Genomic DNA, 24,820 nt, shown 5'->3' with positions numbered 1-24,820 from the left:
CTTTCTATTCACCATGTACAATCCCACTTTTCTCAAAGTAATTCTAGATTAATTATTAATGAAATGAGTTAAAACAGTAGAATTGAAAATAAACTAGATTATTATATTTCTCTTAAACACATCCACATTGGATGTTACAAATAAAATGACAAATCAAATTCAATTTTAAATCGAAGGAACTATTCCAATACTCTGTCATACTATGATTTTGTTGCCATCAAGTGTTAGCTGAAATACATAGTACATTGGTGACAACTTAAAATAAGTAAAAAAATTGTTGCTATAGACGTTGACCATTTAGTGCTAATTATCATGATCACTTTTAGCACACTCAGTAATCAAAATAAATTTTGTCTATTGTACCCTATTATAGGAACTGGGATGCAGAGATAAATAAGATTCAATAAAACTGCAAATAAACCCTTTTGACATAATTAGAACACTTATCAAAATATAAGATTTCATAGAACTGACAGGTTTCACTATAATAAGGTTTACTGATTTCTTACCTTTGATTTGGATAGAAAGTTCAATCAAATTCTTCTCTCTTCCCATCTAATAACCAGTGGTTCATTTACTGGTGCCGAGATCCCAGTGGGAAACAAAAAGTTGCTCCTGCCTCTTACTGCTCTTTAGTGATTTTCAGTTGGACAGTTGTTTTAAATGTACAATCTTATACATAGTTGGGACATTGCTCCTGAAAAATGTTTAATGTTCACAGTCATTCAAGCTGAACAAAAGTGAGGGAGAAGCAGGGCAGACTGAGCTACTCCCTGGTCCACTGGCTGACCAGTGGCTCCGGCATTACCTAGAAGCAGTAATGGATTGTTTGTTCATTCGCAATGAAGGTAAAGTCAGCTTCTCCTGATGTCTTTTCATAACACCCTGCTGTGCCTGAGGTGTTATTTGGCAATATATGTTCAATTGACATTTTACAGTACAAAATTTAATTACTTGTTTTCTCTACTATAAAATGGAAAAAGCTGAGAAAAAAACTATTTAGTCTAAATTGCAATGTATATGTCACCTCTCAATGATTATGTCATTAACTTACACTTTTTGAAACTTGCAACATTTTCCAAGAAGGTAAACAAATAGTGTAAATTCTGATAGCAATAGCAAACACTAACTGACAGGCATGTCTAAAATCTTTCATAAAATAGGACAAAGCTCTTTATTTAAATTTTATTCCTAATACTCTTAAGAGGTATTATAAGAAATCAGATCAGAAAGGCACCACAATGAAAAGCAACCACTTCTAAAGTGAAATGTGTCCATGTTTCTATGGCAATTTCAGAGAAAGTAAACACTGTAACTGAAGTTGCTGGGATAATAAACCAGATCAACCTAAGAAGTTCAACGCTATTTATACAGCTGAATCATACCTTAGGAGGAGCACCCCCAGCTGAAGGCATGCTCACTGTAAAAGCTGGTTGCTTTTCCAAAATTCGCCCATAAGTTGGTTATTTGGAAATTTTAACACATATTTCTATAGGCAAAAAAAAAAGTCCACAAATGCTGATTAATTCCCAAGTCAATCTACAGAAGCCTATTTAACTTATAGTGTGCCTAAAATTTTTATTTTTCAATCATACTGTTATCATTCATAGCTGTCATACAAAATGCTTTCAGAGCTCCAACTTAAGAACCCCTATTTCATCACTCTCCTAGAATACTACATATTCTTATGCCCCGATACTTGTTCCCTTTCTCTCTCCATCTAAAAGAGAGTACAACCCCTCGCCAACCCGACTGGATGTAGGGGCAAGGGAGCAATGGCCTGGTGTAAAACAACAGATGTGCACTCCATTTATTGATGACAAGCAGAACACCTGCCAAATTGCTCTGCCTTTTAAAATACAGTACAAGCTTCACAAAATGACCAAAGACAGAAAGATTTGCCATCCCTTCCTAGAGCCATCCATCTCGAGGTGCTCTGGGTCGGGAAGTGGGGGAGCAGAGAAAGGATAATTTCCCCCACAAGCCACAGAGCCCAAGATTCAGATTCTTCTGCCAGTCTCTTAGATGTTCATATTGTATTCACGGATTGTGGACTCCCTGCCTCTGAGAGCCAGCGTAAGAGCACAAGTTCTGGAGCTAAGCAGACATGGGTATGAATCCTAACTCCACACTGTACCAGAAGCTTTCTTTGCCTCTCTTCTCTACTTTAGAGGGTTTGCTGTGAGGATTAAGTGACATAATGTATAAAAGCTCCTGGTTTAGTATCTGACTCATAGTAGTGGTGGTACCTGGTAAATGTAAATAAAATTCCTCCTGCCCCTCTGAAGACAGTCATAATTTTAATATGCGTCAAGAGGTACCCAAGGCATATCTTTGAAGCTACGGCTCAGAAACCCACTATACCAGCCCCACAATGAACATGACAAAATGAGAACAGCATGACACAAAATAATGACACAAAAAACACCAAAGCGATTACTTTAGCTGCTTCAGCGCAGGTATCAGCACCTCATTTCCAGCTCCTATCTTCCTCCCACAAACCTATGTCCATGAGATCTAAATGGTGATTTCTTTTAGAGAATACATACTTAAGTAGAATTGAAAGGGAAAAGTAGAACCCTTCAATATGTTACATATAATGGAAGAAAAATCAACTGCTATTCTGAAAACATGTATGTATCTCAGTTCCCATCATCTAGTATAAGGAATAAGCTACACTGCTTTCTATTTCCAAAACATTAAGGAGTTCAAGAGCCATAAACTATAATTTAAAGTATTAAATATTTTAAACCTAGAAGGTTGGTATCAAATATTAGATAGAAAAATGGTCTAATTTCTTAAACAGAAATATATTCATATGTAGAATAGTACATAATTGTTAGATATTATCAGTCTTGGATGTAACTAACTTGTCATTTTAAACCACAAGTCATCAAGAAGCAATTAAGATGAAGTCTATTGCAATATTGTGGTATTCAACAACGCACTTACCAAAAACATGCAGGATTTATCAGTGTCAATGCGATCAAAAATAATCACACAGAAAAACACAGGGGAAAAAATGGATGGACTAAAGAAAACCTAGTTTAAGTTTCCTATTAAATTTTTTAAAACTTAGGACTTGGCATATAAGGGAAGAAACACAACTATAGTAAAAGAAGACTTCACAAAGATGTGTAAAGGTAAATGTTGTTATTGTCTTTATCAGCTCAGAAGGAAATTGATTTCTCAACTAAAACCATGTTTTCACAAATTAAAGAGGGCAAATTTACTGAAAACATTCCTTTATTAATATACAAGACATTTCTTTTATTAATATACAAGATAGGCTGTTTCCTGGCATGATAGAGGAATGCACTATTCTGATTTGTCTAATATTCAAGTTAATAGAGAATTAGCAGTCAAATAATTAGAACAGAAACAATATCTTAAACTGAGCTGAAAATAATTTAATATTTGATGATTCACAATCTTTCAGTGGCTCAGTCATCATCATGAATATGAATTATCACTATACAAAGACCATTTGGAACAGAGAAAATTTAATAGTTTGATTGATATAAAATGTACTAAAGCCTTTCTTTTCTGTGTATGTTTTAATGCAAATAAAAAGAATCCTTGGCCAAACTCTGGAGAATGCATTTTTCTCTCAATATAGAACATGTGCTACATATTTCTTATATGATCAAGACCTTTTTTAGAGACTTTCCTTTTTACTTTGCTAAAGTGAACTAACCATGGGGCAGCAGATTCAAGATGTAAACAGAAAGGTCCTTAATCTCAGAGATTGTGTGGAACAGAACCCCATCACCTGCTTCTTTCCCCATTGGAAGGGAATAAAGGCCTCTGGGAACAGACCCTAAGGACCCATGCCCATCAAGGACCTTCCAGGTTATTCCTGAAGATTAACTGATACATCAAAATGATTTTGGACAACCCACTGGGAATCAAAAACATTTGGATCAAATTTGAAAATAAGAGGCCTGTAAACTTTAGTTAAATTTTATTATATAAATCAAGAACGTCAATAACTCAACACAGATATATACAGATACATATGCTTGCATATGCATGGAATATTTCTGGAAGGATACTTAAGAAAGTGTTAACAGCTATGGGGGCGGACTATGTAAGTGGGAGTGTGGAGTGGCTGGGAGTCTTCCCTTCATGCTCCTTCGTAACATTTGATTTTTTTATCAAATGCATACATTACTTTTTCAATAAAACCTAATTTAAAATAATAGTAACAATTTGCTTCATTTTCTAATATCTTTAATATAAAGGCCATTTATTAAATACTTATTCTACTATTAAATAGGGAAAAGATCAGGTTTATACTCTGTTGCCTCCCTCTTTTTTGCCAAAAAAAATAAACTTCAAAACAAAAGAGGCACAATTACTCAGCAAGGGCCGTTTTGCGAATATAAACCAGAACATAACACAATTTAAAAATTGCAAATTTAGTTGCAAGAATTTGTATATTCCTTACACTCTGTTACTTTTATTTTTTATAACACTATAGAGCCCACTGTTTTCTATGATGGTATATTTTAAACTATCTTTGGATATTTGTTTTCACACACACAGGACCTCAAATAGTAACAATATCTTAGAATCCAAAATGTAGTTGTTTCCTAATTATGTTGTTTTTTAAATTTCAAAATAATACGCTTTCTGACCTGTCGGTTGAAAGAAAAAAAAAGTGATCATTTCCTTTTTATCTAAATTCACACCCAGAATAGCACACTCCTTTTCACATAATCTAAAAGGCACAAAATAACAAAAACTACTACAAGTCATTTGCAACTACCACCCACTCTTCTTTTTATATAGAAATCTTCCTGTTGGTTTTAAACTTCCATGTGTCAGTGTTGGGGAAAAGCCTAGACAATACTTGGAGCTGGGTGGATGTACTGTGGGCACCGTCTTCCCACACTGGCAAGGGGAGTTTGAGCTTGAGAAAGAGACATGCATTATGAGGTGGTTACACAGTTTAACCCTGAACACGAGTCTTGAATGTATTAGTGCACCAAGTAAATTGAAAATAGTTCCAAGTCCATCTTTCACTATCATCTTTGCCTACACACACACACACACACACACACACACACACACAGATACACAGTTTCATACTGACTACTTACTCAACCAAAATCAATTTTAATCTCACATGCACATGATTACCCACATTCATTTATGCGAAGAGGCCCTTTTCCAAAGCCTGTGGGAGAGTGACTTCCAGGATACCTTACCATGTGTCACGCACCCAAAAGATGTAATCTGAAACAGGAAGCAAGCCCCAAGGGGAAGGAAGACAAAAAGAGATAAGGGAGAGAAAAGGCTTACAAATTTCTTGCCAGATAGATGAAGAGAAATCTTGTCTGGTGGTTGACCGGTGGGGAAGCATTTTCCCTGCATGCAGCGGTAACCACAAAGACCTGGGATGATGCTTGGGGGACTGATGGCTTTCCTCTCACGCTTTCTGCAGTGCAGAAACTCTGGGCTCCACCATCGCTCTTCACTTGGCCAGAGGGTCCACTGAAAACTCTGCCAGTGTACCGGGAAAGTTCACGCTTCTTGGGATTTCGGGACCGTTTGAGTCTGGAGGGTTGTTTTTGGGTTGGGGAGGGGGCTGTTTGGGTTTTGGTTGGTTTTTTTTTTTCCCCCACTTGAGGGTTAACCGTGCATTTCTTTTACTGTGCGGGGGGAGGGGGCTAGGGGGGTTAGGTAACCTTTCTCTAGAGACCAATGCACATTCGCATTTGGTCTGCATTTACACTGAATCCTTCCTTCCTCCTTCCATCAACGATTCAGTGAAGCTTTCAGAGAAAATGAGGGAAAGCATCCATCAAAACGCAAAGACGCAGAGCGGAACTTTTCCTCTGCTGTCAGGAAAAAAAAAAAAAAAAGTGACTTCTGCCACTCACGGCCAAGAGCTGAGTCTGGGAACCTCCGGACGAGGAAGGAAGGTTTGGTAATGAGGGAGGTGGGAGAAAACAATGCCGAGCCTGCGATGCCTCCGGACACCGTACGTCCTGCCTGGATCCCCGACCCACAAACCACCCACACCCACGCTCCTGGGGCAGCGCGGCCTCGCTTACCTTGATGATGCTGCTCCGCCGGGGGGTCGCCCGCGCCGCCTCCAGGAGGCCGGCCTCGCTGTCAGTCGGGGCCCCTGCTGCGCCCGGCAGCGCGACTCCGCTGCGACGGTCCCTCCACCGGCCCCCAGGGGCCACAGCCACGCCTTCTCCAGAGGCGGCGTCCGGACCCACTCGGGGGTCGTCTTCACATCCGGCTGCGTCGGGCGGCACGGGACCCTCCCTGCCCGCCGCGCCCTCCGCCATGGCCGGCGTTTCGGGCTCTCTGGGGGAGACGGCACGCCCGGCAGCGGAGTCCAGCCTCTGGGCACGAGTGCGCTCCTGCACCCGGAGGCGGCCCTGCCAGACTTTGTTTCACCGCCCGGGGGCGGCGGCGGCGGCAACTTTCTGGAGAGGAGACATCACTCGGGTAGAGACGTCCGCGGGCTTTGGTCCAGGAGGCCGGCAGTCCGCTGGGGTACGGCGGCGGGAATGGGGAAGGAGATGTGAGCGGGAGGGAGAAGGAGAGGCGAAAAGGAGAGGGAGGTGTCCGAAATGTGATGCAAACGCCCGCTCTGCGCCAGACAAAAGCCACCGGGCGGCTGGCCGGGCGGCCTCGGAGGCCGGGACGCGCGCGGCCTGAGGGGGGCCGGAGACGGACGCCCGCGGCCGGTCGCACCCGCCACCTGCCCGCGGACCGCGGCGCAGCGGCCCCAGGAAGTGCGGCGGCGGCGGCGGCGGCCTCCACTCCGCTCTGTTGTGACAGGGAGGGAAGACTTGTTTTGACAGCCCGTGGGGATTGGCAGGCGTCTGAGCCTCTTAGGAGCCTAGCGTCGCCGAGGAGGGGTCGGCCCGACCAATCCCCACTGCGAAGGGGTGTGCCCGAGCGCGAAGAATGGAAGAATGTGTTCTGTAACTGGGACCCGGCCCAGCCCGGCTCGTGTACTCGAGCAAAGGTGTGAGCGCGCGCGCGTGTGCGCACCCGCAGGCGCTCCGTGTACGTTTTAGGAAGTTTAGATATTCGAAATGGGCCTGAAGACGCAACACAATCCAGGGATGGGGGAGGGGGCGGGGGAGGAAACCTTTGGCAAAGCAAAGCAAAGCAATTTGGAGGAAAGGGGGTGTGGAGCCCTCATGTCAAAGTGTTTGAGGTGACAGAGCGCAGCTTCGCACCATCAGGGGTTTGCAGGCTCTCACACCGATCCTTTGAAGTCAAGTCCATGTGGAGATAAACTAGGATTTACTACGGCCCTGGAGCTGAATAATTTGATTCAGGTTTCATAAAATGATCTTTGGTTCATTCTACAATGTGAATAAACATAACAAGGAAAGGGAATCAGATAAAAGAGGTGAGGGTAATAGGCAACTAAGCCAACTAAATCCCTCTGGAGAGTGACTCCTAGAAAGAAAAGATATGATGGAAGTTGGTTAAGTACAAGATGAGGTGGGGGATTTAGTCTATCCTAAAACATCCCTATTTGATAATGGCTCAACCTCCTATCTCTAGATAATCCTATATAAACATACTTTGCTCGTTTCCAGCAAGTTAGCAACCAAGAAGAGAGATATCTTTAGATAATGCAGTGTCACTGAAATTTACCACAGAATGCTCAGGAGATGTAAAAGATGGCTGTGAGGGTCCCTAGTAAGACAGAAGATAATGATTTGGTTTAAAGGCTTTTTAATATCCAAATCTATATTAAACCTTATTTATAACATTAATTATATTTTAATTGTCAATAATTTGATCCTTTGAGATGATACCTGTTCCTTTGGCTGGCCAAGGACATCAGAAACTCTTCAGCCTTTTAGACCCAGAATTTGTTAGAATTTCAGAATATTAGAGACGCAAGGAGATTAAGGTATCATCTAGGGCAGCCTTTTTATTTTACAGATGAGATGAAGGCCTGGGAAGCTTTAGTTTCTTGTCTACTACTTAGTGCAGAAGCTGAAATTAGAATCTGCCACTTAACTCCTCCTGTAATCTCAGCTACTTTATCTCTCTCCTCTGGGGCTACAAGCAGTCCGAACTAGATAAGGCCCTTGGGAGGTTTCAGACTTGACATTTAGCAACTTTTAGGTAAGAGTGAGAAAGCTCAAGTTTACCTTTTCTTCAAATATAAATGCAGCCCAGTAATGAATGTACTGTAGATTAGCAACCTCTGGTTTTAGAACCAACACCACCCTCTAGTGAGATTCTAAGAACTGCATCTGTAATAGCAAATGCTGTCTTCTTTCAATCTCATATGTAAAAGATAGGAAGGGAAAACTCAGTTAGTTTCCTTTTCAGCTGACCTGTTTTTATTAAAAAGTAAGAGGGCCCACAGACTTAAAACCGCCATACGTGTCCTTCATCTCCACTAATTAGTTCAGGGATCCTTACCTCTCTTGTACAGGAAATATCTTTACTTGCTATCCTCACAAATATAACCTATTTTAGGCTATCATTTTTTTTTCTTTGATATTCAACTATTAGTATGTTTTACTTTTGTCTTTATATGGTTACTTTCAGAGTTTCATTTTTCTTTGTTACCCTCATAAAAGTTCCATTCTTGGGTTGTCCCCCAAGAAATGTAAATGGCAGTTATCTTACTCATTATCTTGTTTTCCAGTATTAATATCATCTACAAAGACCGTCCTACAGGTTTGTATATACAATTCTGATAATAATTTGTTTTTTAAAGTATTAAATTAGTGTCACCTTACTAACATTTAAGGTCAATGATCAAAAAAGAAGCAGCAGCAGCAAAAGAAGAAAAGCAGCTGCCAGAAAGTATAGTATATAAGGGTACAAATTTTTTTTGTTTCAACTAGATGCTATCCAGTTGGACTTTTATCTCTTCCCTCCCTTAGCAGCCTTCTCTCTCACCCTCATGTGAAGGCAAACACACACACACACAGTCTCAGCTTCCCTCTCTCTCTCTCTCTCTCTCTCACACACACACACACACACACACACACACACACTTAGTACTAAATCCTTTGTTCTGAGCCTCTGTTCATAAAGGCTATTATGTAATTTATTCTGCTTTGAGAAAATGATTGGACCCTAATCGAACAAGTCTTTCATACTATTGCCTTCTAGCATAAGCTCAGTAAGCTTTTCCTGATACTCATATTTGCAGTTTAAAAAAAAAAAAAAAAAAAGAGCCACACACTGAATCTTCTCCCACCTGGGGACAGATTCTACTCTGGCCCCATTCCCAAGACTGAAATATTTACCAGATTTGATTAAGTCAGCAGCTATAGGCATATTCCTACCCCTCCATTAATAATCCCCCCTTTCCAAATTAATATCACTCACAATTCTTGCCTCTCAACCTTTCACCAAATAAAGCAGCAATCACTTGATTGGCAAATTAGAAGCTGAGGTGGGGGGAAGGGAAAAGAATGTGAATAAAAGTAATGAATTAGTGATTCAAATGTAACCACCACTGAAAGGTCTTCTTTGATCACAAATCTCAAGTTGCTCCTTCAACCCACACACATGCCATGTTACTCATTACTCATATTATTCTGCTTTGCTTTCTCATAGGATTTTATCACTATGAATAAACTGTCTTGTCCATGAAATTGTTTATTTATATATTCTGTCTTACTGACCTCCTATCTCTGCCCCATTAAAATGGAGAATATAATCTCCATGTGCAAAAGACCTTGTTCATTGCTTTACCTCCAGCTCTCAGAACCATGCCTGGCATAGAGTAGGTCCTCAATAAGTATCTGTGGACAGAATCTTCACCTTTGCAGTCCTTTGATTGAATAAAAAACCACTTCTGATTTTTTTTTTTAAATGGCTCTGTCACTGCCCACCCTATAGGACTTCTCATCTGGGATCCTAGAATTCCATCCTAGAGCAGAAATCAGAACAGACCCAAAGCAGGCAGTTGCAAAAGTAGAAGGAAGCTTATAAATTGGAATAACTTGAAATTGAGAATTAGACTGAAAGACAACTGATTGGAACCTAACCAGGTCCAGCAAACCTGAAAACACCTAGCCCAGAATCAATGACCAGATATGTCAATGTAGTTCTTCCATCCTAGGGAAGTCACCCCAGAACGCTGGGCCAAGAAAATCCTGTGAGAATATTAAGACTTTCCATACTCTACCAGGAAATCACAGTTGGGGAAGAGAACTGATAACTGCTTTCTATACACCAGATAATCCTCTATGAAGTATTCTGATCTCCACTTTACAGAAAACTCCACTTTACAGGAAACGAAGGATCAAAAGGGTCAATGAGTTTGCTCAAGAGCTGGAGCCAAAAGGAAGTGATGGAACCAGGATTTGACTGTCCCAGTCAGCCACTTCGAAGCTTGTGCTCTTCCAGCTACATGAGGCTGTCATAGGGTGCAAGTCCATTGAAGTCCTGGAGACTTCACCTATTCTGAAGAGCCACTCCTATAGGTCTGAGACCACTCACATTCGGCATGACAACCTCTCCTCTTAACAGCAGCATTACCTCTATGTCATCATGATAGAGTGGGAAGCTGACAGATTTATCAGTGTGAGGAAACACATTTATCCTCTTGTTCACATATGTATAAGAAAGGATATTAAAAGTCAGTTCTTCTGGTAAGTTCAAAGATGCATTGAACAGGAATATGGCATTTTCAATTGAGTCATATATATCCTTATATTCAGTCATAACACTCTCCAATACACATAGTAATCATTTCAATTTGCTATCTCAAGAAAACAATTTGTAGGGTAATTTGTAGTATAAATACTATAGTAGAATAAATATATACAAAGGCAATTAAAGATAAGCAAAACTAAATATGCCCTCTTAAAATTCAAGGGTTTTTTTCTTCAAAGGTGTTCTTTTGTCCCTTATGTTAGCAATTAAGTAGGAAATTTCAGTAACTAAAACATAAAAGTCAACTAATTTTATTTTAAGGTACAGGTAATCCACACCATGATAGTGGTCCTACAAAAATGAGAAGTTACAAAGTGTTTAGAATAGATCTAGATTCCCCAGGTTAATAAATTTTCAAAGTTCTGAAAGGCAGTACATTTAAGAAATCTTTAATTACAGCCAATGTTCTTCAATGTCCGAAGGCTGCTGCTTCTTTCCCATGTTGGGAAACCTCTACTACCAGCAGGAAAGCAGGATGCCTGGCTGTCTGTCCATTAACACTGCCCTCTTGGGTAGACCCCAATGCTAAGATACAGGATTAGGAGCCCCAGGCCAATCATTTGGGAATAGTCTGTATGTGCAAAGCAAATGTCTTTTAAAATAGGCAGTGTTAAAAAAAAATAATAATAAAATAGGCAGTGTTGATTTATTTTCTGTATATTAACTGACTTTGACATGGATCCTGAAGATGGAGCTCCTATCATCATTATGGTCCACACCAATGCAGAAACCACAGAGGCATTTATGAAAACTACCACTGGAATGGCACCAATGAGGCCCACATGAAAACTTGTTTCTCTTCTTTCTCTATTTGATTTGACAACTTGGATCTTTTCCAGGTATGAAGTTATAATAGAAACCTCTTCAAATGAAACACACTCCCAATGCCTGACACTTGAAATGCAGGAGTAAATATAAGTTTGGTTCCTCTTCCTCTCCCCATCCAGGTACATACCCCAAATCTAATTCATCTGCATGTGGTAGGGGGTTTTCCTCCAATTTATGCCAAGACATAAGGTTTATTAATGCTTTTTTAGCATCTTAGGACCCATTGGAAGAAAATGAAGAGTGATATTTCTTTTCCTAATGCATTCCCTTTGGTCATAATGTATCAGTCTTACATTTATTTTGTTAACCTTATTGATAGGCCTTTGTTGCATTCTACCTCAAATCTTTTGGGAGGAAGAAGCAGAGTGCAATATTTAAATAAACACAAAATTGTAATGCATGTTCTAAATAAAAGTATAACATAAGAGTAAAGTATGGGGCACCTGGGTGGCTCAGTCATTAAGAATCTGCCTTCGGCTCAGGGCGTGATCCTGGCGTTATGGGGTCAAGCCCCGCATCAGGCTCCTCCGCTGGGAGTCTGCTTCTTCCTCTCCCATTTCCCTTGCTTGTGTTCCCTCTCTCTCTGGCTGTCTCTCTCTCTCTCTGTCAAATAAATAAATAAATAAAATCTTAAAAAAAAAAAAAAAGAGTAAAGTATGGTCTCTTCTGTAAGGCATTTTTAGTTCCCCATAAGTTTTCAGGTACATAGCTCTTTCATTAAGCATGATGCAGGTTTATCTGCTTTCCAAAATGAAAAGCCATAAAAAGTGAGTCCTTTAAAAAAAATTCCATTTGAGGCCAAATGTCTAGTGAAAACTGGATGGCTAGCATTTCCTCGGTCATTAACCCCTGTGAGAATCCCCCAGTTCCCACCCTCACTGACTCATATAGGTCACCATGGAGACAACTACTTCTTCCCTTACCCACAGTAGAGGAGCAACAGCTGCTGAAGTGCACTTGGGATGTTTGCCATTCTCTGTTCTATATAAAATGTACTGGGGAAACTTCAGATGATGTCACAATTGTTTTTGAAAGATTAGGGGGTATAAAGGCCTGTTGCAGGAATCATCTAAAATGTTAAGCAGCAGCCAAGAACTGAAATTTAACTTAAACTGTGAAGTAGGATAATAACAACATTGTACAATACTACATTTAGTGTAATGAGAGGTTATAGAGCTTTCTTTAAATTTTTTCCTAACCAAAATGGGATTTTAGTAACTAAACTGGTAACTGCATATAGAATTAATTTATTTGGAAGGTTCCTTATGAGCCATACTTAAAATCTAGGGAAAAAATACATAACATCATTATTTTTAGACTATCATTTCTAAAGGAAAGGCTATTTTTCTGATTTTTGATAGGTGTTATATTTCTCATAAACATACTGCTATAAATTCTAAACTTCAGAAAAATAAAATATGTGAAAAAATAGAATCTTACCTTTTCCATATGCCTTAATTTTTCCTATCTTCGAAATATGGATTAAACAGGTTTTTGTTTGTTTTCTGAAAATGTAAAGAATGGTGTGACTGAAACTAAAGTCAAAAGGAGTACTTATCTGTATACACCCAGTGGATGAGAAAAAATAGCATTTAATTAGAAAAAAATTATTTTCTCTTATTTCTCATCCTAACATTGATTGATTGACTGGTTGATTGATTGACTTACTTAGTAATCTCTACACCCAAGGTGGAGTTTGAACTCAGGACTCTGAGATCAAGAGGGGCAAGCTCTTCCAACTGAGCCAAACAGGCACCCCTCTTATTTCTCATCTTTTTTTTTTTTTTAAGATTTATTTATCCATTTTAGAAAGAGAGAGTGGGGTAAGGGGCAGAGGGAAAGGAGAGAGAATCCTCCAGCAGACTCCCCAAGGGCGTGGAGCCCTATTCAGGGCTCAGTTCCAGGACCCTGAGACCATGACCTCAGCCAAAATCAAGAGCCAGATACTCAACTGACTGAGCCACCCAGGCACCCCTCTTATTTCTCATCTTAATTCTTTGTACTCACCACTCATTAATGATATCCATTAGGTATGACTCACATGGAAACATTTCATTAACACTCTGTTTTAAAGACAATCTTCATACTCATGGGGATGCTCACTAATCCTCCCCGTGGAAGGGTTTATGCCTCCTCAACTGGTTAACAGCAGGCTCAGTTATGTGATTTGCTTTAGCCAGAAAGATGAGTGAAAACCCCTTCTGAACAGAAGCTTCAAAAGCCAGTGTATGCTTAGCCATGATCTCATTTTTCTCTGCCACAAGATTAATTGGCCACCATATAGAGGCTAGATCCTAAGTGAAAATGGTAAGGGGCAGAGCTCAAGCCAATCTACAATGGATGTGTAACATGAGCAAGAAAGCAACCTCTGTGGTAAGCCTCTTAGATTTGGGGGTCCTCTGTTACTGTAGTATAACCGAGTCTCTCCTAACTGATACAGATACATAAGTTTACTGAAAGCCCTATGCTTTCTACAACCATGCTATTGGTCCATATGGCCAGACACTACTTGATTTATATAGCAAATAAACATTCCTGGCACCTATTAAACTAGTAAAAACTAAAAAATTTTGGATATCCAGAAATTGTGTATAGTTATTTCTATTTCTGTGATATATTTTTTTCTCATTTATTTCTTTCCTATAAGCTATGTAAGCCTCTGTTTCTGCCTTTCTTGTTAGGTTTAGAAATGACGCATAAGTGTGATCAATGCATGCTTCTTTTAGTGTAATTTTTTCTTTTACCTGTCTTGAACATTTCTCTCCTCCTCCACCCACATCAACCCTCCCACTCCTTGCAAGATAACTCAAATTAACAACCTGAGTTGCCAGGTGAAAGCATCTTTTCAGCTTTGGTGTACATACTTACGTATGCATGCACATGTGTAGAGAAAGAAAAAGTGTGTATGTTTGTCATTGTTTGATTTACTAAAAAAAAGAAGAGGTGGGCAGACATATTTTATACATACTGTTCTGCATCTTCCTTTTCCCACTCAACAATACCTAGTAACAATACCTAGTAACAATACCTAGTACCTAGTACCTTTTCTGCAACATCTACTAATTTGTTCTTTTCATAACTGCAAATATTCCATGGTATGGATATATCATAATTCATTTAGGCATTACTCTATTTGTAGTTTTTCACCACTACAAACAGCATTGTAATTATCATTTTTGCACACATATTTTTATGAACCAGTTGTTTAATTTCCATAAGACAAATTCCCAGGAGTAGAATTTTGGGGTCCAAGGATGTATGTCTTTTTAATTTTAATAGATAATGCTAGATGGATTTACCAAAGAATCACAACATTTCACGTTTTACCTTATTAGGTATTGTAGCTCTCAATAATTTCTGCCTATCTTATAGGTATAAAGTTAGATTCCATTGTTACATTAATTTCACTTTCCAGATTCCTAAGCACCATTTCAAATGTTTCTGGGTCATTTGGACTCAGTCTTCAGTAAACTGTCTACACACGTGCCTTGGGTAATTTTCCATTGGACTGGATGCCTTTTTCCTCTTAGTTTGTAAGAATTCTATAGCAAACACAGAGATGCCACACTCAAATCCTGCTTCAGCAAAACACTCACTCTCCAGCTTCAAGGCATATGGTTGACTGACAGCTTTCAGCTGTTTAGTTACTCAGGGTTCACCTCAACTTTTGAGCCAAGGTCATGTTGGGCTCCTTGGGGTAGCCCCTTGCCAGTGATTGACTGAGGTGTTGATAGCTATGGGCAAGCTCTTCTCTTCTCTGGGCAATCTCTAGTCAATGGGCCCTAGCCATTTCCACCACGACAGGACTCCTCCAACAGGCAATCATTGTCCCAGCTGCCCCTTGGGATGGTTGAGATTTTTGTCATGTCTGTATCTGAACTCCTCCTGCCCAATCTTTCTTCTCCCTTTTTCCTCCACATGTGTTACTTTCCAATAAATCTTTCACCTCTAACACCACATGCTTCTCAGAGAACCCAGCCAGTATATTATAGATGTTATCCTTATTATGTCATCAGCTTTAGTATTTTTCCAGACTATTGTTCATTGATTTTATGGTATCTGTTGCCTATATAATCTATTAACTTTCATATAATCAAATATGTATCTCTTCTTTTCAGCCTTAAGAAGCACTTTCCAACCCCTAGGTTGTACATGTAATCTCCTACCTTTTCTTGCAAGATTTTTTTTAACATTTAAGTTAAACATTTAAGTATTTGGTCTTTCTATACTTTATTTTTGAATTTAGTTTATATGTGTATACAAGCATTTATATAAAATTTTTTAAATAAGATGGTGGGCTGCTTTTATTTTCCTCATAAAATAATCTACTCTTTTCTCACTGAATTGAATTATCCCTCCTGTCATATGTTAAATTCTCACATGTACTTCAGTCTACTTTCGGGTTATCTATTCTGATCCAACACCATATGAATTTGATTTTAGTGACCTTGTGGCATGTTCTAATGTCCATACTCCTTCCACATTGTAACTAGAGGGATTTACCTAAAATACAAGTCTGACTCCCCGCTATGAAGCTTTATTGGCTTCCCATTACCAGCTGAATAAGGTCCAAGCTTTTTGGCACATGTGGCTATGGCTCTTGTCTAAATCCCTGGCTTCCTTTCTGGCTGCTTCACTTCTCTTCCTACTCCAGATTATAAATAATAACTTTGAATTTTGATTGCTTCTAAAATTTTTCAGTGCTTCAAGGAGTTCCAACCTTAAACAGATTAAGATATATAATGTAAGGGCAAATATAGACTAAAAATAAGAGGCTTAATTCTCCTTGGGAGAAATGAAGAAAAAGACTTCTCCCATCTCCTTTTTTTTTTTTTCAGAATTTTTTCTCTGTCCTTTTCAAATGTATATAAATCTTTATATTGGCTAACTACCCTCAAAAAGTTAAAAATAGAACTGCCCTACAATCCAACAATTGCTCTACTAGGTATTTACCCAAAGAATACAAAAATACAGATTCAAAGGGGTACATGCACTCTGATGTTTATAGCATCATCAACAATAGCCAAACTAGGAGCACCTGGATGACTCAGTCAGTTAAGTGTCTGACTCTTGATTTTGGCTCAGGTCGTGATCTCAGGGTCGTGAGATTAAGCCCTGAGTTGGGCGCCATGCTGGGCATGGAGTCTGCTTGAGATTCTCTCCCTTTCCCTCTACTACACCCCCTCGTCACATGTACTCATGCACTTGCTCGCTCTCTCTCTCAAATAAATAAATCTTAAAAAAAAAAAAAAGTCTGATTCTTGATCTCAGCTCAGGTCTTGATCTCAGGGTCTGTGAGTTCAAGCCCTGCATTGGGTTCCACACTGGGCATGGAGCCTACTTAAACAAACAAACAAACAAAACAATAGCCAAACTATGGAAAGAGCCTAAGTGTCCTTCGACTGATGAATGGATAAAGGAGATGTGGTATATAAATACAATGGAATATTAGTCAGCCATCAAAAGAATGAACTCTTGCCATTTGCAAGATGGATAGAGCTAGAACATATTATGCTAAGTGAAATAAGTTAGTCAGAGAAAGACAAATACCATATGATTTCACTCATCTGTGGAATTTAGGAAACAAAACAGATGAACATATGGGAAGGAGGAAAAAAGAAAAGAGACAGAAGCAAACCATAAGAGACACTTCACGATAGAGAAGAAACTAAGGGTTGATGGAGGGAGGTGAGCGGGAGGAGGGCTAAATGGTTTATTCTGTTTTTGTCATGTTTTCCTTCAATCAAAAGCAAACTAAATTCAACCTAACCTGTTTAGTCCTATTGTAGAGAAAAAGTCACTCGATGGTTATGAACTCGATTTTGTATATGCTGTGGTTGGCCCAAATTCCCTTCAGGACCGAGCCATTTTTCCACCAGGTGCTAGGAGTGTGGGCTGTTCTCACCTAAGTTCCTCTCCAGAAATTGCCCTCAGCCAAAGAGAATCATCTTGTCCAAAGTCCAGACTCCTGTCTGGGAGCAGCCTGCACCCAATGTCTATAGATGGGTGCATGAGGATAGAGAGTATGGTGGAGGAGGAAGGGACCCTAGTCTCTAGGGACAACTCTGCAGGTCATCCTAGGATTGCTGAGATTGTTGCAAAAATCACAATTCAGCTTGCTCTGCCCAGTCCTGCTTCCCTCGCTCTTCTCAGGTACTCTTCCCAAACTCTGATTCTCCAAAATTTCTTTTTTTTTTTTTTTTAAGATTTTATTTATTCGACAGAGATAGAGACAGCCAGCGAGAGAGGGAACACAGCAGGGGGAGTGGGAGAGGAAGAAGCAGGCTCACAGCGGAGGAGCCTGATGTGGGGCTCGATCCCCTAACGCTGGGATCACGCCCTGAGCCGAAGGCAGACGCTTAACCACTGTGCCACCCAGGCGCCCCTCCAAAATTTCTACATGCAAATCTCAGAGTCTGTTTCCTGAGGAACCCACTTGGAACATTCACCAAAATGAATATTCTTCCAAATGTAAAACAGTTACTGATGTCTGAGAATATGATAGTAAAACATGATGAACATAAACGAGGGTTCTTGACACCATCTTACAGTGCAGGAAGCTATGTTTAGGCAGGGTTGCCAGCGGCCCATTCAGCATCTTTTTATGAATTAGAAAAATGCACTCCCATTGAATGGAGGGGCCTGTGGCTACATAGTTCTATGAGTGGAGCAGTAAGGGCTGGATTTCATCCTACTAGCTCCTTTGGCCAGACATCCTTATGTATTGAATAATCTATACAACACTGTATGGTGGCCTTTTTTAGATTCAAAAGATCAGAGTGCACCAAGGCAACAATTGCCCACTACTCAAAAACAACATAGTTGCTGGAGTAGAGGACAAGTGACAATTAAATATTTACACAAAGATATTTGAAACGTCATGGATAGGAGGACACTAGGAACATGAACTATTGCCAAGATGCCTATAGGTGGGAGAAACATAAATTAAGAGGTTCACGACAGTACCCAAAAATACCTCATGCATCTGAAGGAAACCAGAATATGTCACCCCAAAATATGCCTCTTTGACCTACTAATTATTTTGAGTGGAAGGCAAGAAGCAGTAAACACAGCAAAAGCTCCCCCTTTTGCGCCTAAAAGCAGGTAATAAATTCTTTTACCTGAGACAGACTCTTATCAGCCCCAAGACAGGTCACCAGAGGAATCTGCAAACTAATCTTGTTAAACTAACCCTGATCTTCCTAGTTACTTCTTCACCATTTACTATCTCTAGCCTAAACTCCTTCATCCTGTTGATTACTCATAAATGTATTGTTTCTTTGCCTAAAAGGTATAAAAGCTTCCTGCTCTGATCAGTTCTTAGCTCTTCATTCCCTTATGAAGGCCCATGTACATGTAAAAATTCAGTAAAATTTGGATGCTTTTCTCCTGTTAATCTTTGTCATTTTAATTTTCAGACCCAGCCAGGGACCCTAAGAGGGTCAAGGATAACTTTTTCCTCCCAGACGGATCATATCTAAAGATGAGATAAGAATGGAAAGAGGTTAAAAAACAGCAGTTGTGGGGCGCCTGGGTAGCGCAGTCGTTGAGCGTCTGCCTTCGGCTCAGGGCGTGATCCCGGCGTTCTGGGATCGAGTCCCACATCGGGCTCCTCCGCTGGGAGCCTGCTTCTTCCTCTCCCACTCCCCCTGCTTGTGTTCCCTCTCTCGCTGGCTGTCTCTCTCTGTCACATAAATAAATAAAATCTTTAAAAAAAAAAACAGCAGTTGTATAAATTTAAAAATCTTTAAAAAAAAAAAGTGTGAAGGGGTGCCTGGTGGCTCAGTCGATTAAGCGTCTGCTTTGAGCTCAGGTCATGATCCCAGGCTCCTGGGATCAAGCCCCACCACAGACACTCCTTCTCATAGGGGAGTCTGCTTCTCCCTCTGGCCCTACCCCTGCTCATGCTCTCTCTCTCTCACTCTCTGTCAAATAAATAAATTTATTTATTTATAAATAAACATTTATTATTATTTAAATAATACTATTATTTACTATATATGCATAAATATATATTTAAATAAATATATATTTATATATAAATTTATATACATTTATGTATTTATTTTATTTATTTAATATAAATAAACAATATATATATATTTAAATAAGTAAATATTTATTATTTAAATAATATTATTTAATATATAAAAATATATATGATATATTTATATATTATATTATATATAAATATATATAATATACAAATATATTTAAATATAATATTATTTAAATATTATAAATAAATATTTATTTATAAATAAATACATAAATTTATTTATTTGACAGAGAGAGAGAGAGACAGCCAGTGAAAGAGGGAACACAAACAGAGGGGGTGGGAGAGGAAGAAGCAGGCTCCCAGAGGAGCAGGGCACCCAATGTGGGGCTCGATCCCAGGACCCCCCGGGGATCACGCCCTGAGCTGAAGGCAGACGCTTAACAACTGAGCCACCCAGATGCCCCTCAAATAAATAAAGAAATCTTTTAAAAAAAGAAAGAAAACAGCCATTGGTGGTCAGAAGGTGAAAGCAGGTAAGAGTAAAATAAAGGGCCAAGCCAAGGCAAACACTGCAGGACTGAGTCTACACGTGGAAAATATGTTCTGGGCAATCATTCTTGCACTGAAGTCTTGCTGAACAGGTCTTATTTTTTTTTTTATATAGTGGCATTATTTGCTCCTAAGGAAATATCTGTGAATGTTCAAAGGATTTTGCAGGTGGGATGTTCCAAACACAAGGTCTTCCCCTGAAAAGCAACTGAAAACATGTGTATAATTATTAAACCACATTTGTGTAAGTGAATCAAAAAAAGATTCTGTGATGATGACTGTTTTTCATTCTTATTCCAGAAGTAAGAGTAAAATGGTAATAGGGATAAAATGGAAGGTGGGGTGAGGGTTGCCTGTTCATTTAGTCTCTATTCTATAAATATTTACTGAGGTCCTATCTTACGCTGCACAGGCAGTTCTTTATTGTATACTCCTGCATCTAAGTAGTTGCTCAAAATAAACAGCATAAGCAAATAAAACAATTTTATAAAGAATTTTCCAAGAGATCATTTACTGTTCAGTCTAGATCATCTCTGTAACATGTCTCTAAATTTAAGTATTACATTCTGTAACGGAAAAGGAAATCTGGACTGGACTCTCTGCTCCTTAAGACAGATTTTTAAAACTCCTATCCCTCACCTCTCCTGTTTCAAATATCCAACCATCATAGAGAAGAAGAAAGCACCTAATCATCCTCCAAAAATACAATAGGTTAATAGACATGGGAACAAGAGAGAAATAAAATGGAAGCAGAGGCATCTTCTAAATATGTCCTTTCATGTTGTTTTATATACCAAGTCACTCCCTGATCTGTGCTCTCTGCACCTGGCAACTCTTCTACTGCTACACTTAGCACATTGAGTGTATAAACTTTCTATTTACTTAGCTCCTTCTTGCACTAGACAACGGGCTGCTGGAGAGCAAGATCACTGCCATATCCCCTCCTGTAAAGTAAAGTCTGGTCCATAGAAGGCCCATAAATGGTTATCTAGGTCTATAAGCTAGAGAACACATCCAAAGGGTTATTGAGAAAAGGACTGCCTAAAGTGGATATTAGGAGTTAGAATCAGTGTCTAGAAAACTCAAGGAGCAGTAATGGAAGAACTACCAGTAAGGGAACGCAACCAAGAGGGAGGAAAGTTTTGGGTAAATCCCTGAAACGAGAACTATGCTCTTAACCAACTGTGTGAAGGAAAAAGATGAGAAACATTGGAATGCTAGCACAATATATAAACAAATGGGATATCAGGTTTGCAATTTGTCATGTGTTGCACTTTTATATTTATCTTTGTCAATGACATCTCCAGGATTTGAAACTTGAGACTTCTGAACCCTCCTCACCAATCCCTCCCCATCATCACCACGTCCAAGAGTCTCAGTTCTTCTCTGGTTTCCCTTTCCCAGTATTTTATTCTCACAGCTGCCACTTCTATTAAGTCCCCATTATTTTTCACTAGAGTAGTATGCTCCTAATTCAATTCTCTGTTTTCTGTCCTTTAAAAACTGTTCTCTGGTCTTCGGTTATCTTTCTAAATTTTGGTTCTGATTATATAACTTCCTGATTCAATAACCTTCAATGGCCCTCTATTTGCAAAGGTTTCTAGAATAAAACTCTAAGTCATTATTACCACACTATAAATAACATGGCAGAGTGACCTTGCATGGGCAATGGATTCAAATAGAACCAAGTTTTGAAAACTGCATTTACCAGTTACTAGCAATGTAACTACCTGAGTCACTTTTACCTCTGTAAGGTTCAGATTTCCAGGGAGAGAAAGAATGGTAACTAAGAAGACTAAAAAAGAATGTGCCTAGTCTAGTGCTAGGGAGATGAAAGTGGCTCTGTATCTTCCCTCCCACCTTCCCACCGAACCAGAATTTCAGCCTTGATGATACCCTTATGCAGCTCTAGACATTGTGCTCCACAATGCTGTCCTCTGTGCTCCACAAGATCTTTGATCACAGTTCATATATCACTTATCCTATTCTGCTTGTGTCTTATTAATTATAAGCACATTTAGATATAATTATTATTTTGAGGAATTAGTCCTTTCTCCCCTGCTAGCCTGAAAAAAACTTAAGATGAGGATTTGATCTTGTTCATCTTCTTATCTCCTATAACATAAAGCATTAGGTACTACACATAATAGGAACACTATAAATGTCTACTAGTTGAACTGTATACTTTTACATTATTTACCCAAGTTTTAAAACCAAAATTTCCTTTCACTTTAAGAATTAAAGGAGAAGCAGAACAGAGAATCACCATCAGGGGCCTTGAAATACAGTCAATGTTCTCTAAATTGAGTTGATTAATTTGTGTGTCACAGACTGAACACCTACTATGGTGAAGAGAGTCTTTAAAAGTAAAAGTTGTCAGTCAAAAAATACGGGCAAAAGAGAAGATACTAATAGCTACTCAAATCCATCATTACTCCTGAAACAAAACAAAACAAAACAAAAAACACACACACCCCCAAAGATCAGTTCTAATGTTATTGAACAGCGAAATTATTCTGCTCTAGAATATGAGTATTAATTTGAAAAGGTTTGTATTCTGTTTCCACAGAAACTAAAACCTGAAATGAGCTTAAATTGCATGCAGAAATGTATTATGACTTCTAGGATGCTTTAGTTGAACTGTATCCAATGAAAAAATTATGTTTCCTATTTATTTTTGGTAAATAATATAAAGATCTAATCTTCGAGCAGATTAAAAATTAATACAGTGATATTGCATATTTTTAAGTCTTTCTCTTAAAAGTAAAATAACCCAAAGTCAAACTTTTATAGGAGAGTACAGAAGTTATTACTAATATAACTTTTAACAGTTATTGCTGCTAACTTTTAAAAATGCATGTCAAAAGCTCATGAATTTTTGTCAGGGAGACCCCAGTTAAATCTCTTATAGCTTTAGCTTTTGACCAAATGGACTTAATCTCCATCTGATTGAGCCCTTGATAAATGGTAGCTGTAATAACCATTATCACATAAGTTTACTTAGTTGTCATTATTTACGACTTGATTATATACTTACATATCTCCAGTATATTATATTCTATATGTATGACTAATATTACTTTATGTATTATAGTGGCGATATATATAATTCGCAGCTACCTTTTACAGATATTCTTTACAAAGTACTTCTTTCAAAGACGATCCCAAGGCTATCAGCGGCCAGAGCCGCTCGAGGCAAGCCGCACTGTGCTCATCCCCTCTGGCGCACGGATGGCCAGACCCGCTCCCGAGGCTGTTGCTGCGGCCAGGCGGTGCTCAGCCGCGAGGGGCCCGCGGGAGCCACGAGGGGCGCCGGCCTGTGGCGGGCGCCGGGGCCCAGACTGGGCTGCACGGCGGGTCCCAGCCAAGCCGCCCGCGCTGCCCCGCCCACTGGCGGGAATGAGTGACGGCGACAACAGGTGCAACACGGAGTCCGAGGCTTCTCGGGAGTCCCCGAGTTTGGCGCGTCAGGCCCGAGGGGTCAGAGTTTGACTCTGGAAACCTCCCTCCTCGCCTTGCACCAGCCTTCCGAAATCGCCCCTCAACCGGCCTCTTGCTCCTTAGTAAAGCCTGAGGTCACGTCCACCTCTCGAAACCCACCCGTCCCAGACGCCGACTTTTCTCCAAAGGGGAGAAGAGAGGAAGGCGTGCGGTACATGGTGCTCTGCATAACCGTTCGCGCTCTCCTCCCCAGCCGTCCGAAAGCAGGCGAGAGTGGCCCCAGAGCCAAGTCCTCGTCCGCACACCACACGCCCACCCTGACTTGCGGCACGCTCTTTCCCTCAGACGGCCCAGCTCGGCGACCACGGGCCACAGCCGAAACCGCCCGCCCGCCCGCGCCGCTCCTCGGCTTGCGGCGCCCGCCCGCCCCGCCGCCCGAGGCGACGTCGCCTGCTCCTCCCCACCCCCCCGGGTGGCAGGTTCAGGTCCCGGGTCCGAGCCTGCGCCCCTGCAGCTGCCACTACCGCCGTCGCCGCCAGGGGGAGTGTCCGTCGGGAAACGTGGTGTTGCTTCCGTGGTGTGAAGGTGCTTTCAAACTTCGGGTTTCTGTTCCTTTCCCTTGGTTTTTGAAGCGCGTAGAAGATGGAGACGGAGTCCGGGGCGGTGAGTACAGCAGTCAGGGCCTCCGGCCCCGGGGTAGCAGGGGTAAGGAGCGACGTGGGCTCCGTTCCTGAGGGGCTGGAAAAGAGGGGTCTAGCGCTCAAAGGCCCACTATTTTGTCAGGAAGAAACGTGGACAGGTTGCCCCATCGACCTCCGTGAAGAGCGGCCCGCCTGCAGGCCCGATCGGGTCGTGTCGTGGAGTCGGGAAGGAGGGACCACCGGGCCTGGACCGGGTGTAGGCTGGCTTGGGGACCTCGGAAAAGGCCGGGAGGTTTCTAGAGTCGGCAGGTGGGTGGGTCCTGTGCACCAGGCGGGGCTGGGCTAGACAAACAGCTTTCCCGCCGAAACTGGGCCCGGCGGCGTCTTTGACGCTCGGTCTGGCCGGCCTCCGCCTAGCAGCCTACCGCGAGTGTTTGCCAGGGCGGCTGACACCGCCTCTCCCCGACTGGTCAGTGGGGACCGGAAGGCCTGAAAGACCTGGGGGGAGGGGAGGGGCACCGTGGCCCACCGGGGACCCAGACACTCTAACACGGGGTGCACGCTGGATCCTCTCAGGGCCCAGTGGGGGAGGGGCGGGAGCCAGAGAAGGCCTGAGGGATTTGAGGCGCAGAGGCAGGCGCCGCGGTGCCCCGCCCCACGCCCCACTGGCAGCCAATCAGCGCGC

At 40.9% G+C, this 24,820-nt stretch overlaps 2 protein-coding genes across 5 annotated transcripts in view; one reads left to right on the top strand and one right to left on the bottom strand.

The window, feature by feature from the left end:
* Nucleotides 1-23,428, bottom strand: part of PLCL1 (phospholipase C like 1 (inactive)) — a 343,314-nt gene extending 319,886 nt beyond the window's left edge. The window contains exons 1-2 of one of the 4 annotated variants that reach the window (XM_057303751.1): nt 23,174-23,428; nt 12,946-13,010 (exon numbers count right to left, since the gene is read on the bottom strand). In XM_057303751.1, the coding sequence (XP_057159734.1) occupies nt 12,946-12,954 (9 nt within the window). In that variant the 5' untranslated portion in view covers nt 12,955-13,010; nt 23,174-23,428. Of the gene's footprint in view, nt 1-6,062; nt 6,704-12,945; nt 13,011-23,173 lie in introns of those variants that run through there. The other 3 variants (XM_057303749.1, XM_057303742.1, XM_048213993.2) reach the window with 3 other exon arrangements.
* Nucleotides 23,429-23,535: 107 nt separating this feature from the next.
* The window catches only part of BOLL (boule homolog, RNA binding protein), a 53,067-nt gene continuing 51,782 nt past the window's right edge, over nt 23,536-24,820 (top strand). The window contains exon 1 of the mRNA XM_026492247.4: nt 23,536-24,157. Coding sequence (XP_026348032.2) covers nt 24,137-24,157 — 21 coding nt within the window. The 5' untranslated portion in view covers nt 23,536-24,136. The remainder of the gene's footprint in view (nt 24,158-24,820) is intronic.

Source organism: Ursus arctos, unplaced genomic scaffold (assembly GCF_023065955.2).
Source record: "Ursus arctos isolate Adak ecotype North America unplaced genomic scaffold, UrsArc2.0 scaffold_1, whole genome shotgun sequence".
Taxonomy (NCBI): domain Eukaryota; kingdom Metazoa; phylum Chordata; class Mammalia; order Carnivora; family Ursidae; genus Ursus; species Ursus arctos.
Note: the sequence above shows the minus strand (reverse complement) of the source record. Positions and strands in the feature narration are given on the sequence as shown.